Source organism: Erythrolamprus reginae, chromosome 1 (assembly GCF_031021105.1).
Source record: "Erythrolamprus reginae isolate rEryReg1 chromosome 1, rEryReg1.hap1, whole genome shotgun sequence".
Classification (NCBI taxonomy): domain Eukaryota; kingdom Metazoa; phylum Chordata; class Lepidosauria; order Squamata; family Dipsadidae; genus Erythrolamprus; species Erythrolamprus reginae.
In genome coordinates this window covers 150103169-150119074 of record NC_091950.1, presented here as the reverse complement: position 1 = coordinate 150119074, position 15906 = coordinate 150103169, and the positions used below count along the sequence as shown (strand labels likewise).

At 40.8% G+C, this 15906-nt stretch overlaps 1 protein-coding gene across 3 annotated transcripts in view; it reads left to right on the top strand.

The window, feature by feature from the left end:
* The first annotated feature begins 2589 nt into the window (after nucleotides 1–2589).
* The window catches only part of RUFY4 (RUN and FYVE domain containing 4), a 45077-nt gene continuing 31760 nt past the window's right edge, over nucleotides 2590–15906 (top strand). For 2 of the 3 annotated variants that reach the window (XM_070729655.1, XM_070729639.1), the window contains exons 1-5: nucleotides 2590–2724; nucleotides 4873–4985; nucleotides 9292–9355; nucleotides 12269–12375; nucleotides 13453–13581. In XM_070729655.1, coding sequence (XP_070585756.1) covers nucleotides 9310–9355; nucleotides 12269–12375; nucleotides 13453–13581 — 282 coding nt within the window. In that variant the 5' untranslated portion in view covers nucleotides 2590–2724; nucleotides 4873–4985; nucleotides 9292–9309. Of the gene's footprint in view, nucleotides 2725–4872; nucleotides 4986–5686; nucleotides 5746–9291; nucleotides 9356–12268; nucleotides 12376–13452; nucleotides 13582–15906 lie in introns of those variants that run through there. The other variant, XM_070729648.1, reaches the window with a different exon arrangement.

Below are 15906 nucleotides of genomic sequence, written 5' to 3'. Positions count from 1 at the left end.
ACATAATGCAAATGATCATTTAAGTAAAATGTACACATAGAAGTATATATATAATGTACACATAGAAGTATATATAGAGATGTATAGAAGCATGGTCTTTCTTTTCTTATAACAGGTCACTGAGATTAATATGCTTTCTTTAGTATGTATGTACTAGATCCCATCAACCTAGTATATATTCATATCCTGTTTATTTTCAACAGAATGGCTCTCAGATGTGTGCACTAAGATTGTTTCTGGAGCACAAAGAATTTGTTTCTAGGGCCAGGACTGGACTGGGTTCACAAGCATGCAAAATTAGAAAGCAATTTGTTTGCCTTTGGGTAGTTTGGGTTGTGACTCATAATTTATTACTGTTCAGTGTGCCGTTTGTGGTTTACTAAAGGAGCAGTGGTTCAGCCTGATGTGTGAGCCAAACATCTGTGCTTCTGAGTTAGTTATGTTTACAGATCCTGAGCTTGAGAATTGGTACTTTCACGCTTGTAGCTGAGGTAATACAATTGTGAGACAACTGTATAAGAAAGGTGGTGGGGTGGGTGTGTTGTACACACATTCACACATCACCTACTATATTAGCCATTCAATATCTACTGCAGTTCTGCTATATCAACTACATTATATCCACACACACACACACACACACACACATACATACATATTGGGTGTGTGTGTGTATGTATGTATGTATGTATGTATGTGTGTGTGTGTGTGTATATATATATATATATATACACAAAAAAAATGTGATAGATAGATAGATAGATAGATAGATAGATAGATAGATAGATAGGGAGACTATATATATAGTGCTATCCTAGTCTCCCTTAATTTTAAAAATTCAGCAAAAACATGCAATACATATATATATATATGGCCCTAGGTTGGGCCGAGAGGCAAATAAGGAGCTGCGATGTTCCTTTGATACACCAGGGAGATTCAACACAAAATATGTAACCCTTCCCTGGTGCAGAGCTGAAGGGATTGGATACTGTAGCTTAGAGGATAATTCTCTGCCTTACAAGGCAAAGGTTGCAGGTTCAAGTCCCAGTGGGTATGGCTAGCTGATGAGGCCAAAATAAGGCTGAAATATATCTATCCTAGTCTCCCTTAATTTTCAAATTCAGCAAAAAAACATGTGACACACACACACACACACACACATATATATGTCAAATGGGGTTTTTTTTGGACACATACAGAATATAGTTGTCGGCTATACATAAATTAACTGCCATGAAATGGTCCTGCGTTGGGCCTAGAGGCAAAAAGGAGCTGTGACGTTCCTTCAATATACCAGGGTGATCCGACATAAAAAACAAAAACAATATATATATATATATATATATATATACACACACACACACACACACACACACACACATATACATACATACATACATACATACATACATACATACTTGTTTTTGTAGATTTTCACGGGTATATGTATGTAGATTGTTCTGAGTTCGGGTTTTGCCCCGTGTAATATTTTGAGTGTCTATGCTACGTTTCGGTGAAATCACATTCACCATCATCAGGCTGAAGTTTCAAGCTTCATACTGTAGTAAATATTTACATATTACATATTTACAACAGCACGAAGCTTGAAACTTCAGCCTGATGATGGTGAATGTGATTTCACCGAAACGTCGCATAGACACTCAAAATATTACACGGGGCAAAACCCGAACTCAGAACAATCTACATACATACATACATACATACATATATATATGTGTGTGTTTTATATTAACTGCCTATATATCTCTCTCTCTAGGCCCAACCCAGGGCCATACATACAGAATAGTTTGTCAGCTATGAATAAATTAACTGCCTTGAAATGGCCCTGGATTGGGCCTATATATATATAGGGCCAGGGGCATTTCAAGGCAGTTAATTTATTTATAGCTGACAAACTATATTCTGTATGAATGGCCCTGGGTTGGGCCTAGAGGCAAAAAGGAACTGTGACACACCTCCAATATACCAGGGTGATCCAGCAGGAAAAACATATAGCCCCTCCCTGGTACAAAGCTGAAGAGATCAAATCCTGTGGCCTACCCTAGAGGTTAATTCTCAAGGCAGAGGCCCCAGGATTAAATCCCAGTAAGGGTATGGCTAGCTGATGAGGCCAGAACAAGGCCGAAATAGTGCTATCCTAGTCTCCCTTAGTTTAAAAAAAATTCAGCAAAAACATGTGATATACATATACAACAGAGTTGTAAGGGACTTTGGAGGTCTTCTAGTCTATAGTCTTCTATATTTAATAAAGATTATTTTTTAAAAAGCATTTCAAAATTGGGGTTTTTTAAAATTACTTTTAAAATTAGATTTGTTTATATTGTCTTTTTCACTGTTAGCCGCCCCGAGTCTGCGGAGAGGGGCGGCATACCAATCTAATAAATAAATAAATAGCGCCACGCAACTATCGCGCCTTTTTTCAGACGTGGTGGTGGCCTTCATTCGGCCACCCTGCCGCCCGGTCTAAAGTAGGAAATGCGTGGGGTCCTCGCTTCACCGGCCTTGCTGCCCCCCCCCCCGGGTCTGCCACTCTCAACTTCGCCCTTCACCCGCAGGAGAAGAAGAATGCGGCGCTGCGCCTCCGGAGGAGGAAAGGGCACCACACGCTCGAACCCGGAAAGAGGTTTTCCCTCGAGAAACTTTCGGTTCGCCGGTGGAGATCGGGAGGTCGCGGGGCCAAGGGCCGGAGGGGCGGACATGGCGGTGAGTCTCGCAGCCTGCGGGCACTTTGCATCCCCGAGCGGAGGACGGGCGGACGGAGACACTCCGCTGCCGCCTCCCAATCGCGCGCCCCAATTAAACAGTCTCTTGATCCCCCCTCAAAAAGTCCAGCTACCTCTCGATCGCGCCCCCAAACCCGGCGTCCAGCGCTCAAACTCGATCCGCAGGACGTCGAGAAGCGCTCCTCGGTTCCCACTACCCCTAACATAACCTGCCCGAGTGGAAAGTGAGCTGACCGGGCTGGCTTCCGATGAAATGACCCAACACCATGTTCCAGCTCGCCCGTTCACTCCAATGCGGGGTTGGATTTCCATTAAGTATCTCAAAGTGCAGGAAAGTTAAGTACTTTACTTCACAGGAACTGGTATCAGGAAAAAAAAGAGAGAAAATAGAATATATACTACCTCTCACATACATGTCTGGAGGGCAAGATCTGCTGTTCCCCTTTTTCATTCTTCCCTTTATCTGCAACTCAGCTTTTTAAGGTTATGGCTGCATTTCGTTCAGAAACTGAACCGGCCTTCCCAATAACACTACTACTAAGCAGCCTAGTCCTAGTGCAGTGTTTCCCAACCTTGGCAACTTGAAGATATTTGGACTTCAATTCCCAGAATTCCCCAGCCAGCGAAAGCTGGCTGGGGACTTCTGGGAGTTGAAGTCCAGATATCTTCAAGTTGCCAAGGTTGGGAAACACTAGTGGCTCACAGTATAGCAATAGCATTGGCATTTAAGACTTATATACCACTTCACAGTGGTTTACAGCCCTCTCTAAGCGGTTTACAGAGTCAGCATATATTGCCCCCAACAATCTGCATCCTCATTTTACTCACCTAGGAAGGATGGAAAGCTGAGTTAACTTTGAGCCTGGTGAAGTTGGATTTTCCAAACTGCTGGTAATTGGTGATCAGCAGAAGTAGCCTACCATACTGCACTCTAACCACTGCACCACAGTGGCTCATCTGAAAGACCTGGCAATCAGTGTGGTACTTTCATTTTTTGCCTCATGACATATTGAATTTCCCTTTTATTTTTATTTGTTTGTTTGTCAAGTACATATTGGAGGTATGTAGAGATATATAGTAACAATATCCATATACATGATACTAGTAAAAAATAAAAGAAACATTAGATATAAGAATATTCATATACTGTACATGATAATAGTAAAAAAAATAAAAGAAACATTAGGACAGGGGACAGAGGGCATGCTGGTGCACTTATGCACAGCCCTTACTAACCTCTTAGGAATCAGGAGAGGTCAACAGTAGATTGACCAAGGGTAAAGTTTGGGGAGTTAGGAGATGATACTACAGAGTCTGGTAATGAATTCCATGCATCAATTACTCAATTACTAAAGTCGTATTTCCTGCAGTCGAGTTTGGAGCGGTTTACATTAAGTTTGTATCTGTTGTGTGCTCGTGTGTTGTTGTGGTTGAAGCTGAAGTAGTGGTTGAAGTAGTCATTGACAGGAAGGATATTGTAGCATATGATTTTATGGACTATGCTTAGCGCGTGCTTCAGGCGATGTAGTTCTAAGGTGACGTAGTTCTAAGCTTTCTAAACCTAGGATTGTAAGTCTAGTTTCTTAGGGTATTCGGTTGCGAGTGGAGGAGTGAAGGGGTCTTCTGGTAAAGTATCTCTGGACATTTTCTAGAGTGTTTATGTCCGAAATGCGGTGTGGGTTCCAGACAGATGAGCTGTATTCAAGGATAGGTCTGGGCTGGCTAAAGTTTTGTATGCTCTGGTTAGTAGTTAGTAGGATTAAGTTAATAACTCTTGAAGTTTTTTTGGCAATGTTGTTGCAGTGGGCTTTGGCGCTTAGGCCCTAATTGCAAACTGCCCACCAAATCATGATGCAGAAAATAGCAAAGAGAGTCCAAATGATTGAAGCCGCTCTTCCTGTTGCCCCAGCGAGGTCTGATTCTAAAAGGGTTAGACCAGGCCTACATCAGTGCTCTCTTTTCTGGAAACCATAGAGTAGGGGTGGGGAACGATGGCCCTTTTATGACTTGTGGACTTCAACTCCCAGAATTCCTGAGCCAATCATGCTAGCTCAGGAATTCTGGGAGTTGAAGTCCACTAGTTCCCCACTCTTGCCATAGAGATTCTAACATCACATTTTCCCTTTAGGGAAGGAGTGACTTCCAGTGGAAAGAGGAAACTACTCTTGTCTGGCTATCCAGAGGTCCAGTGTTAGAGCTGGTTTTTCCAGTCCTCAGCTAGGATCCAGCCTCTCAAATCAGGTAGGTGCTGCCTGGGCTGCTCAAAAATTGGGGGCAAATGCCAGGATTGCCAGCAGCAGCTGACCGGGGGTGGGTGGGAGGGTGTAACCTGCAGGAAGTGACTGTAAATAGGTAGCTGTCTGGTCAGGCTGGTTGAAAACTGCCCTTGTAAGAAGTCAAGAAAGACCTTGGCAACTCCCAGCTTTTGCAGCCCGTGGGTAGAACAACAAATGATGGCCTACTGACACCAAATAAGAAATCCAAAAATCATAACTTAAATGTCTGTTTTTCAAAATGCAACATTTATAAATTTGAGGCACTTCTGAGCTTAAGATCCAGGCCAAATGACCTCCTCTCCTTCCCCCAACCTCTCAAATCTGTAGAAGATCTGACTCTCTCGGTTCTGCACCGTAGCTCTGTAAAGACCCCATAGGCAAGTTCAAGTGTGGACCTCCATGAAGTCTGACAATTAGCTGCCCTGCCTATTAAGTTTTTAACATTGGTAAAGAGGGACACCATTGACGGGGGGATGGGTGGAGTGTTCAGGATTTGTGACAAAAAGCAACTTGTGACCTAAAAGTAAGAAAATGAAAAGTGAAAGACCATAGCGCTTTCTAGATCTATTATTTCTAGAATTTTGATGACTTAGCTGGCTGGCAGCAAGTTTTCCAAAGTCATGCGTTATCTTGAGAAATTAGTATGCCACTCCTTATTTTTTTCAGTGGGTGAAAGATACATTCTAAACAGTAACTTATTTCTACAGCTGTTCAAGTAAAAAAAAGTGAGTACAGTATATGGGTCTTTCTGTGTTTGTGTGTAATGAAACTAACATAGATAATATGTTGTTTTCCTTTTTTCAAAGCATTGTGAGGAAGGAATTCTGGGTTTTTTAAAAAAATGAAATATTTTCCCATTTTTATTCTATAAAGATGTGAAAGAATTACTTGGAATTAAGAATGATACCCAATCCAGAAATACAGTAGCTTGCCTGTTCTGCTTTACGGGAGAGGGGTGCACCTGGTCTCTCTCTCTCTTGCTTGCTCGCTGGCTATTGGACATGCGCAAAGCAACCCCCTCCCCACTTTGCTGCCTCCCTCGCCCTCCTCAAGCTATTTTGTATTTCAATTTCCTGAGTAGAATCTGCTGGAAAAAACTGCGGAGGTCCTCCTTTTGGGCAGTGTGGAAGCTGAGCTGCCTGCCGGGTGATCAAAGGATGGGGCAGCATACAAATCTAATACATCATCATTATTATTATTATTATTATTATTATTATTATTATTATTATGTCAGTACAACACAGCAAACAAGATCACTATGCTGGATTTCGTATTTCATCAGCAGTCGGGCACTTCCCAAGCACCTAGGACTGCATGATGTAGAGGCGAATTATGTTTGCTGATCCCAGTAAAGTGGCCTTTTGCAATTGACAGGTGGAGATTTTGTCAATTCCGATGGTTTTCAAATGTCCGCTGAGATCCTTTGGTACTGTGCCCAGCGTGCCAAGTACCACTGGGACCACTTTCACTGGCTTATGCCAGAGTCGTTGCAGCTCGATTTTTAGATCTTCGTATTTCACTAATTTCTCTAGCTGTTTCTCCTCAATTCTGCTGTCTCCTGGGATTGCGATGTCGATGATCCATACTTTCTTTTTCTCCACGATCACAATGTCTGGTGTGTTATGCTTCAGAATTCGGTCAGTCTGAAGTCGGAAGTCCCACAGTAGTTTTGCTTGCTCATTTTCAACCACTTTTTCGGGCTTATGATCCCACCAGTTCTTTGCCACTGGGAAATCAGCACAAGTTCCAGTGGATCATCTGTGCCACAGCATCACGTCTATGCTTGCAGTCAGTCTGTGCAATCTTTTTGCAGCAGCTGAGTATGTGATCGATTGTTTCATCTATTTCTTTACAGAGTCTGCACTTTGGATCGTCTGTTGATTTTTCTATTATTATTATTATTATTATTATTATTATTATTATTATTATTATTATTATTATTAAGAGCCAGTCCTTCCGGCTCCAAGGCGTTCAAGCCGCCGACTGGCATTTTTTTAAAAAAGCAGGATTTTTTAAAGAACAGTGCGGGACGCGGGACAAATTGCAAAAAAAGCGGGGCTGTCCTGCCAAAAGCAGGATGTCTGGTCACCTTATACAAGGCCTGAAGTGGGCCAAAAGTGCAAGGCATTTTGATTGAGGACTGAGATCTTTTCAATATAAGAGAAGGCAGGATTGATCACTGGGATATTTTGTGTGTGGTTCCAAAACTAGCTGGAAAATATTGGAGGAAGCATTAAGGAAAAAAGGGTGCTAGAAAGCTGGAGGGAAATGAAGTTTGATTTTATGATGGTTGTTTCTGTTTTCTAGTGCAATCTTTATCCAAATTAGGAACGGCTGTTTGTTTATTTGTTTATTTGTTTATTTATTGGATTTGTATGCCGCCCCTCTCCGCAGACTCGAGGCGGCTAACAACAATGGTAAACAACATGTAACAATTCAATTTAATAAAACAACTAAAAACCCTTATTATAAAAAACCAAACATACACATAAAAACATACCATACATAACTTGTAATGGCCTAGGGGAAGGAATATGTTAACTCCAGCATGCCTGGCGACAAAGGTGGGTCTTGAGTAATTTGCGAAAGACAAGGAGGGTGGGGGCTGTTCTAATCTCTGGGGAGAGTTGATTCCAGAGGGCCGGGGCCACCACAGAGAAGGCTCTTCCCCTGGGGCCTGCCAAACGACATTGTTTGGTCGACGGGACCCGGAGAAGGCCAACTCTGTGGGACCTTATCGGCCGCTGGGATTCGTGCAGTAGAAGGCGGTTCCGGATGTATTCTGGCCCAATGCCATGTTGTTTGCCATCCACCCACTACCATATTTTTCAGAAGGACAGACCAGGATGGAAAATAGGGTGGGGAATAAAGGAATATATGAAGGCAGGAATAGAAGAATGGTTGGCACAGAAACTCAGTCTGATAAGCCCTTTGAAGCTGAGAGTAAATAATGGGAAAGTACCGTAACTGAGGAATTATTACTTCCTCCTGAGTTCACATCAGTTGGGACAGAAAGGAGCTACCTAAGAGATGGAAGAAAAATATGTAATTTCCCAGGCTATCACATTTACCTCTTTGAAAATTATTAGAGTAACAAGACTCTTAGGAATTCAGAGTCTACTTTAATTGATTCCTAAACCCAAGAAAAACACGCAGGATTAGTCCTGATTTATTTATTTATTTATTGAAATTTATTTATTTATTTGGATTTATATGCCGCCCAACTCCCGACGGATTCTGGGTGGCGAATCCTGATTAGGATTTGGATGGGAATCTTCTAAGACATGGGTGTCAAACTTGCCACCATCATGTGACGTTTTGTGACGTTTTTCCCCTTCGTGGAGCTAGGGTGGGCGCATGACACATCCGGCCCATGGGCCACCAGTTTGACATCCCTCCCTGTGCTAGGAGGATGGATTAGAATTGAGAAGTTGAAAAACCTTCCCTGAAGAAGATATTAGCAAACCACGTCAGCACTGCTTCTAAGAAAACTGCATAGATCTATTTGAGAAATCCCCAGGAGTTAAACTCAATATCGATGTCTCCAAAGCTGATCTCCCTGGAGAAGCATATTTCCACTGCTTGATGGTTCTTGCAAGGGGAATGTCCACCTGAATCCATCAGATAGCAAAATGTTTGGGTGATCAATTGAAGGAGCACCTGGAACAGCAGATGAAGAAGGAGCAGGAGAACCTACTAACTGCTGCCTGTCTTTTCAACCTCCTGGCTTCCTTCTTGTGAGCTAGGAAGAAAGGACGGGCTCCATGTTTTCAGAAGACGGCTGCTGTGAAATATTCATTCTATCCAATGTTGTCCATGTGAGTTAGTTAGTTAGTTCAGTTCCTTGTATGTTTTAGGGAAGAAATTATTGCTCAGAGTTTACAGGACTTTCTGGGTGGAAAAAAAAGGTTTTGCTTTATCAGAATTAGTAATCACTGAATATCAATAATCTGCAGACTATTCTGAGCACACAAAGAAAGATTCAATTACCCTCTCTTAGTATGAAAGGTTATATATCGTGCATGACATTCGACCTATTTTATACTGATATTTTTAAAATGTGTGTGGTGCATGTCTGTGCAGCCACCAAGATATGAAATTCCAATAATAAGTGATCCTTAACAGTAAATATTTAAATAACAATACATATTTGAATATTTTTTTATTTGTTTATGACACCGTAATCTGCTTCCTTGAAATACCCTTACTGTTCTTGCTGACTGTAGACCTAGCATGGAATTTCCTTAAAGTAATAGCTGTTTCCTTTGAAGGACTGGTGATATGGAACTATGGCTGCTGACAGAGAGATACTTCATATGATTAAGGATTTAAAGAGTAAGTATATGGGGCTGCTCTCTTCACTGTAGGCATTACTAAAATGATGAGCGTTATCTGGCTTCTGCTTGGACGTTGGGCATATTTCTCACATATCCCTTGGAGTGGTATTCTTTTGTATTATATTATGTTTCACACCTGGTGTCTGAACAAAGCACAATTGATGGCTGGGGAATGGGCAGTTTCTGCTGACCTTCTCCTTAAGAGAATTACTTAGAACCCAGCCAAAATGCGAAAGAGTGAGCAGATCTCAGTCGTTGAAGAGAACCTGTTAAAATTAAAATGGGTTTTCAGTTTGCCTCTCTTGGAGATTAACATAATCTCTGGGCAAATCTCTAGCTAGAAAGAACTAGCCAGGTAAGTGCCCATCATGCCACAACCTAGAAAAGAAACCACTCGGAATGGGATAATTAACCCAGTGGAATCGTATGTGGCCATCCGAGATTTAGCAGGAGGTTATACTGGCCTCAGTTATGCTTCTGTGGCAAACCTAATGAATCCTCACTGCATTTATTTGGAGTTGCCCGCCACAACATGCCTCCCTGCAATTTGAAATATGTCTGTAAGAATAAAAGGCAGATTATTCTAAGCCTTACTCACTGCATCTAGCTGTGGTTCTCAACCTGGGGGTCGAGCAACCATTTCACAGTGGTCACCTAAGACCATGGAAAAAGGCAAATTTCCAATGGTGTTAGGAACTAAAGTTTTTATTCTGGCACCTTGGAACATATTTTTACAATCCAACCTGTTCTGTCGGGCACTCTGGTAGAATCCTCCCAAAAATTCACAGGTACAAATTTCAGACACACACACGTTTGAAAATTCAAAACAATGTTCTTTATAATGAAAATTCACTTAAACCAAGCCCTCTTTTTGTATAGCAAAGAGCACTCGTCTCCAAACAAACTGGTAATTTGTACAAGTCCCTTATCAGTTCTGTGATACTTATCTTGCAGCTGTGAGGCAATTCACAGTCCTTCTTCTTTCACAAAGTGAAACACACTTTGCTCTGGTTTAATTTCAAAGCAGGGAAAAATCAGCACACAAAAAGTCAAAGTCAGTAAAGCAGTCACGAAACACAACGATCAGATAATCCTCCACAATGGCCAAACCCACAGGCTGCTATTTATAGCAGCCTCACTAATTACCACAGCCCCACCCAACCACAGGTGGCCACATTTTCTTTGATAATAATCTCTCAGTTGTTGTTGCCTATGCATTGCTCCGCATGAGTGGCTGTATCATTAACTCTTGTTCTGAATCCAAGGAGGAGCTAGATAATTGATCTCCTTCTGAGCTGTCTGCCACACTCTCCTCCTCCCTGTCACTCATGTCTTCTTGGTCAGAGGAGCTTTCATCAGCAGATTCCACCGGGGGCAAAACAGGCCTGCAGCATGTGGATGTCTCCCCCACATCCACAGTCCTTGGGGCAGGAGCTGGGCCAGAGCTAACCACAACACCGAACAATCAGGCGTTTACTGTGGGGTGTCCCTCTGACCTTCCTCCCAATCACCTTAAAGCTCTGTTGGTTGAATTGGCGTTAGACTTATGGTTGGGGGGTTACTATAACATGAGGAACTGTATTAAGGGATTGTGGCATTAGAAAGGTTGAGAACCACTGACTACAGTATCTATCAAGATTTCCCCATAAGCTGAAGAAATTATTCTGATGCTTCTCTGTTACTTTTATATCAGACTTTATACATAGGAGATTGTAAGTGCTGACCTTGATCCTGTCTGTGCTGAGATTGTTGTGACTATGACAATGTCATATAAGGGCCTTGAACAGATTGCCATCAGTGATGGGATCACTAGGTAAGATCCTAACCCAGATGTGGACGGGTGCTTGACCAAACAGATTAACCGGGCTGGAGTAATAAAATTAATTTCAGAGTAGACTTGGGTTGTTAGAAGTTCAGTGATAAAAAGTACAAATCCTCCCAGTCAATTTATCCTGTACGGAGGCAGTGGTACACCTAAAAGTTGAGTTTTCTGTCTGAAAGTATAAATAATAAAACAATAAGTAGGGCAACCCATCAATTAACATATTTTACTCTGTGAGTCAATCGTCCTTTGATTGATTGATTGATTGATTGATTGAGTGCCTCTCTGCCCACAACAGATGACACTGTTTTTAAAATCTGTTCCTTTTGCAAGAAGGGACATCATGGCATAAATAACCTTGCTGAATGAGCTTTTCTTTTATGTTCTTCTTTTCTAAACATGAGAACTGTGGGCAGCCTTTAACAAGTTTTCATGGGAGTCAGCCTCTTTTTTCCTTTGCTAGACTATCAAGTTCCTCTATGTCAGTGTTTCCCAACCTTGGCAACTTGAAGATATTTGGACTTCAACTCCCAGAATTCCCCAGCCAGCAAATGGACAAGGTTGGGAAACACTGCTCTATCTCAACCTTTCTAATGCTGCGATCCCTTTAATACAGTTCCTCATGTTGTGGTGACCCCCAACTATAAGCCTACAACCAATTCTCCCAACAGAGCTTTAAGCTGATTGGCAGGAAGGTCAGAGGGACACCCCCACTGTAAACGTCTGATTGGTCGGATTGTAAAAATATGCTCCAAGGCACCAGAATAGAAGCTTTAGTTCTTAACACCATGAGAAATTTGTCTAAGGCAACCCCTGTGATATGGTCATTTGACCCACAAAGGGGTCCCAACCCCCAGGTTGAGAACCACTGTTCTATGGGGTCTTCCCAGATATATTTCCTCGTCATTCCTGGTTCTGATATTTCGGCTAGATTGTGATGGGTATGTTTGGCACACTCTATTCATCTGATTTTTAACTTTAAGAGGAGTTATTATTGTGAGCTGCCCAGAGTCTAATTGGAGTTGGGCGGCATATAAATTTCACAAATAAATAAATAAATGCTAATGAATTCTCTCTTTCCCCCACTAGATACACTAGTTGATTTGAACCAAAACTACCGGGAGCGGGGTCTCCCAGTGACAGATGGTAGCCAGGAACTGCAACCCTTCTGTGCCCAACTGGAATTTCTACTGCAGGTATGAGACTCAATTGTCAATTCTAGGACTTTGCTTGACAATAGGGCTCTTGGGTTCCTGGAGGTAGTAGCAGGAGTTGCTCCAGTTTCAGAAACTCTCTGCTAGGACTTAGTTCAGATCTCTGGCAATGTGATCTGCTTCTGTGTCTGTGAGAGAGAGAAAGCAAGGGAGAGAGAGGGAGAGGGCGAAAGAGTAGGAGAGAGTAAGGAAGAGAGAGAGCAAGAGTAGGAGAGAGAGTAAAGAGAGAGGGAGAGAGAGAGAGCAAGAGTAGGAGAAAGAGTAAGAGAGAGAAAGGGAGAGAAAGTAGGAGAGAGAGTAAGACAGAGAGGGCGAGAGCAAGAGTAGGAGAGAGATTAAGGGGGAGAGAGAGGGAGAGAGAAAAAATAGGAGAGAGAGTAAGAAAGAGGGGGAGAGAGGGGGAGAGGGGGAAGAGAGAGAGTAGGAGACAGAGTAAGGGAGAGAGAGAGGGAGAAAGTAGGAGAGAGTAAGGAAGAGAGAGGGAGAGAGTAAGGGAGAGAGAAAATAGGAGAGAGAGAATAAGGGAGAGAGGGGGGAGAGTAGGAGAGAGAATAAGGGAGAGAGAAAAGGAGGGAGAGAATTGTCCTAGCTAATTTCTGGTCATTACATGTGTGCCATCACTATAGAAAATCCTGATAGATGACCCCAAACAAATACTGTATAGCCCCCAACTAAAGATTGGTTTTCTACTCCTGGATTATAGAGTATATCACAAGAAAGACAATTTAAATTGGTTCTAGTTACTAATGTTGTAACATGATGCACTCCTAGTTTTTGAAGTCGCTTCTTACTCCTTATTTCAGCTCTGCGCTACCCCAAGAATTTTACTTTTTGCTATGTGATGAAGAGGAGGAGCGCAGAGTTATTTCCCCCAGCATTCCTATCTGAATCTCCAGTATGTTTATAGTATTCCCTAAAAAACATGCTTATTTAGAAAATATATACTGTAACTACCTATTCTTCACCAGTCAATTTATAGTCAGCTACTGAATCATTAATGAGAACATCAATGAAGAAATATATAAACATTGATATTATTTCACTTCTTCTACTTTCTAGTATGATTTGAAAGAGAAGAAAAATCTCTTTGGGCAGAAAAAAGATTATTGGGATTTTCTGAGCCGAAATCTCACCCGGCTAAACAGCAATCCACATGCAGGGATTCAACATGTCACTTCTTTGGACAAAGTAAGATTAGCTTTATATTTTATGTGAGTTTATGTGGAATATCGAGCAGTGTGGACTGGTGAGAACAAATCAACTATGCTGCATTTCTTTTTGCCATGGGAAAACGTAGAGGAGATACAGGGAATTCTTCACCTCTAGAATGTTCCAGATATTGATCAGTTACAATTCCTAAATATCTTAAACTTAAAGGCTAAGGATGAAGGATCATTCATCGTTGCTAGCTGGGCTATTGTGAGTAATAATTCAGCAACATCTTTGAGTTATCCACTGGTGGCTTAAACAACTCACCATTCAAGAAGCAAGACATTAAGATAATATTCACGAAGATGACATTAAATGCTGTTATGTTTCTACAGTTCTACTTCAGTCTGGTACCTTCCAGGTAGGATATGTTACAAATCCAGCACGCTAGTTGAGGTTTCTGGGAACTGTAATCCAATTCATCTATCTGGAAGTTTTATTATTGTTACATGCTGTTTTTATCATTGTTGTTAGCCGCCCCGAGTCTACGGAGAGGGCGGCATACAAATCAAATAAATGAATGAATGAATGAATGAATAAAATAAATAAATAAATAAATAAATAAATAATAAATAAAATAAATAAAATAAATAAAATAAATAAAATAAATAAAATAAATAAAATAAATAAAATAAATAAAATAAATAAAATAAATAAAATAAATAAAATAAATAAAATAAATAAAATAAATAAAATAAATAAAATAAATAAAATAAATAAAATAAATAAAATAAATAAAATAAATAAAATAAATAAAATAAATAAAATAAATAAATAAGCAAGCAAGCAAACAAACAAACAAATAAATAAATAAATAAATTAGGTTTGGAAAGATTGAAGTAATGAACTTTTTTTGGTTTTAGAAAATTTTGGAACTTCTTACGAAAGGAAATGTAGTTACTATAGCAATCTAGTTAGTCAAAACTATTTGCCAAAAGTACATTCCAAGATTAGCTCTTCACATTTATCTCTTTCTATAGCTCTATTTTTGAGCTTTTAAAGATCCACCCAGATACACAATGTTCTTTTTATTTTTAATGTCTGGGACCAAGATAATCTCATTACAATTTCCTTAATTTGAACAAATTTGAACAAAGTTGCGTTTCAGCCTTTCATGTGAAGAGCATTCTGTTACATACTGATCACATGTACATATATAAAACCAAACTGCTCTGGCTTGTTCTAACAGTGGTTCTCAACCTTTAATGCCACAACCACTTAATAGAGTTTCTCGTGTTGTGGTGACCCCCAACCATAAGTCTAGCTCCAATTTTCCCAACAGAGCTTTAAGCTAATTGGCAGGAAGGTCAGGGGGACACCTCCACTGTAAACACCTGACTGGTTGGATTGTAAAAATATGTTCCAAGGTGTCAGAATAGAAGCTTTACTTCCTAACACCATGGGAAATTTGTCTTTTCCTATGGTCTTAGGCGACCCCTGTGAAAGAGTCATTTGTCCGCCCCCAACGGGTTCCTGACCCCCAAGTTGAGAACCACTGTAATTTCTTGAACAATCCCTTGCTTTACAAATAATTCTGAGTCATAAACTAAAGTTTAGAAAACTGAAACAATTGGGTTTGCACACTGTGATAAACAAAACTGAATATGTTACATTATTTCTTAGGTCAGTGTACAGTTGTGGGATTTGTTGAGTGGAATTATTGAATGATACTACATCCCTTGTTGGCAACCTGTATATACCCAAGAGATAATAATAATAATAATAATAATAATAATAATAATAATAATAATAATAAATAATAATAATAATAATTTAATAATAATAATAATAATTTAATAATTATTATTATTTAGATTTAGATTTGTATGCCGCCCCTCTCCGAAGACTCGGGGCAGCTCACAACAACAATAAAAACAATATAACTGTGATACAAATCTAATATTAAAGAAAAAAATATATAAAACTCCAGCAATTAAAACCATACAATACATACATACCAAACATAAAATATAAAAGCCTGGGGGAAGTGTCTCAGTTCCCCCATGCCTGGCGATACAGGTGGGTCTTGAGTAATTTGCGAAAGACAAGGCGGGTGGGGGCCGTTCTAAACTCCAGGGGGAGTTGATTGCAGAGGGCCGGGGCCACCACAGAGAAGGCTCTTCCCCTGGGGCTTGCCAAACAACATTGTTTGGTCGACGGGACCCGGAGAAGGCCAAGTCTGTGGGACCTTATCGGCCGCTGGGATTGGTGCGGTAGAAGGCAGTTCTGGAGGTACTCTGGTCCAATGCCATGTAGGGCTTTAAAGATCATTACCAACACTTTGAATTGTGACCGGAAACTGAT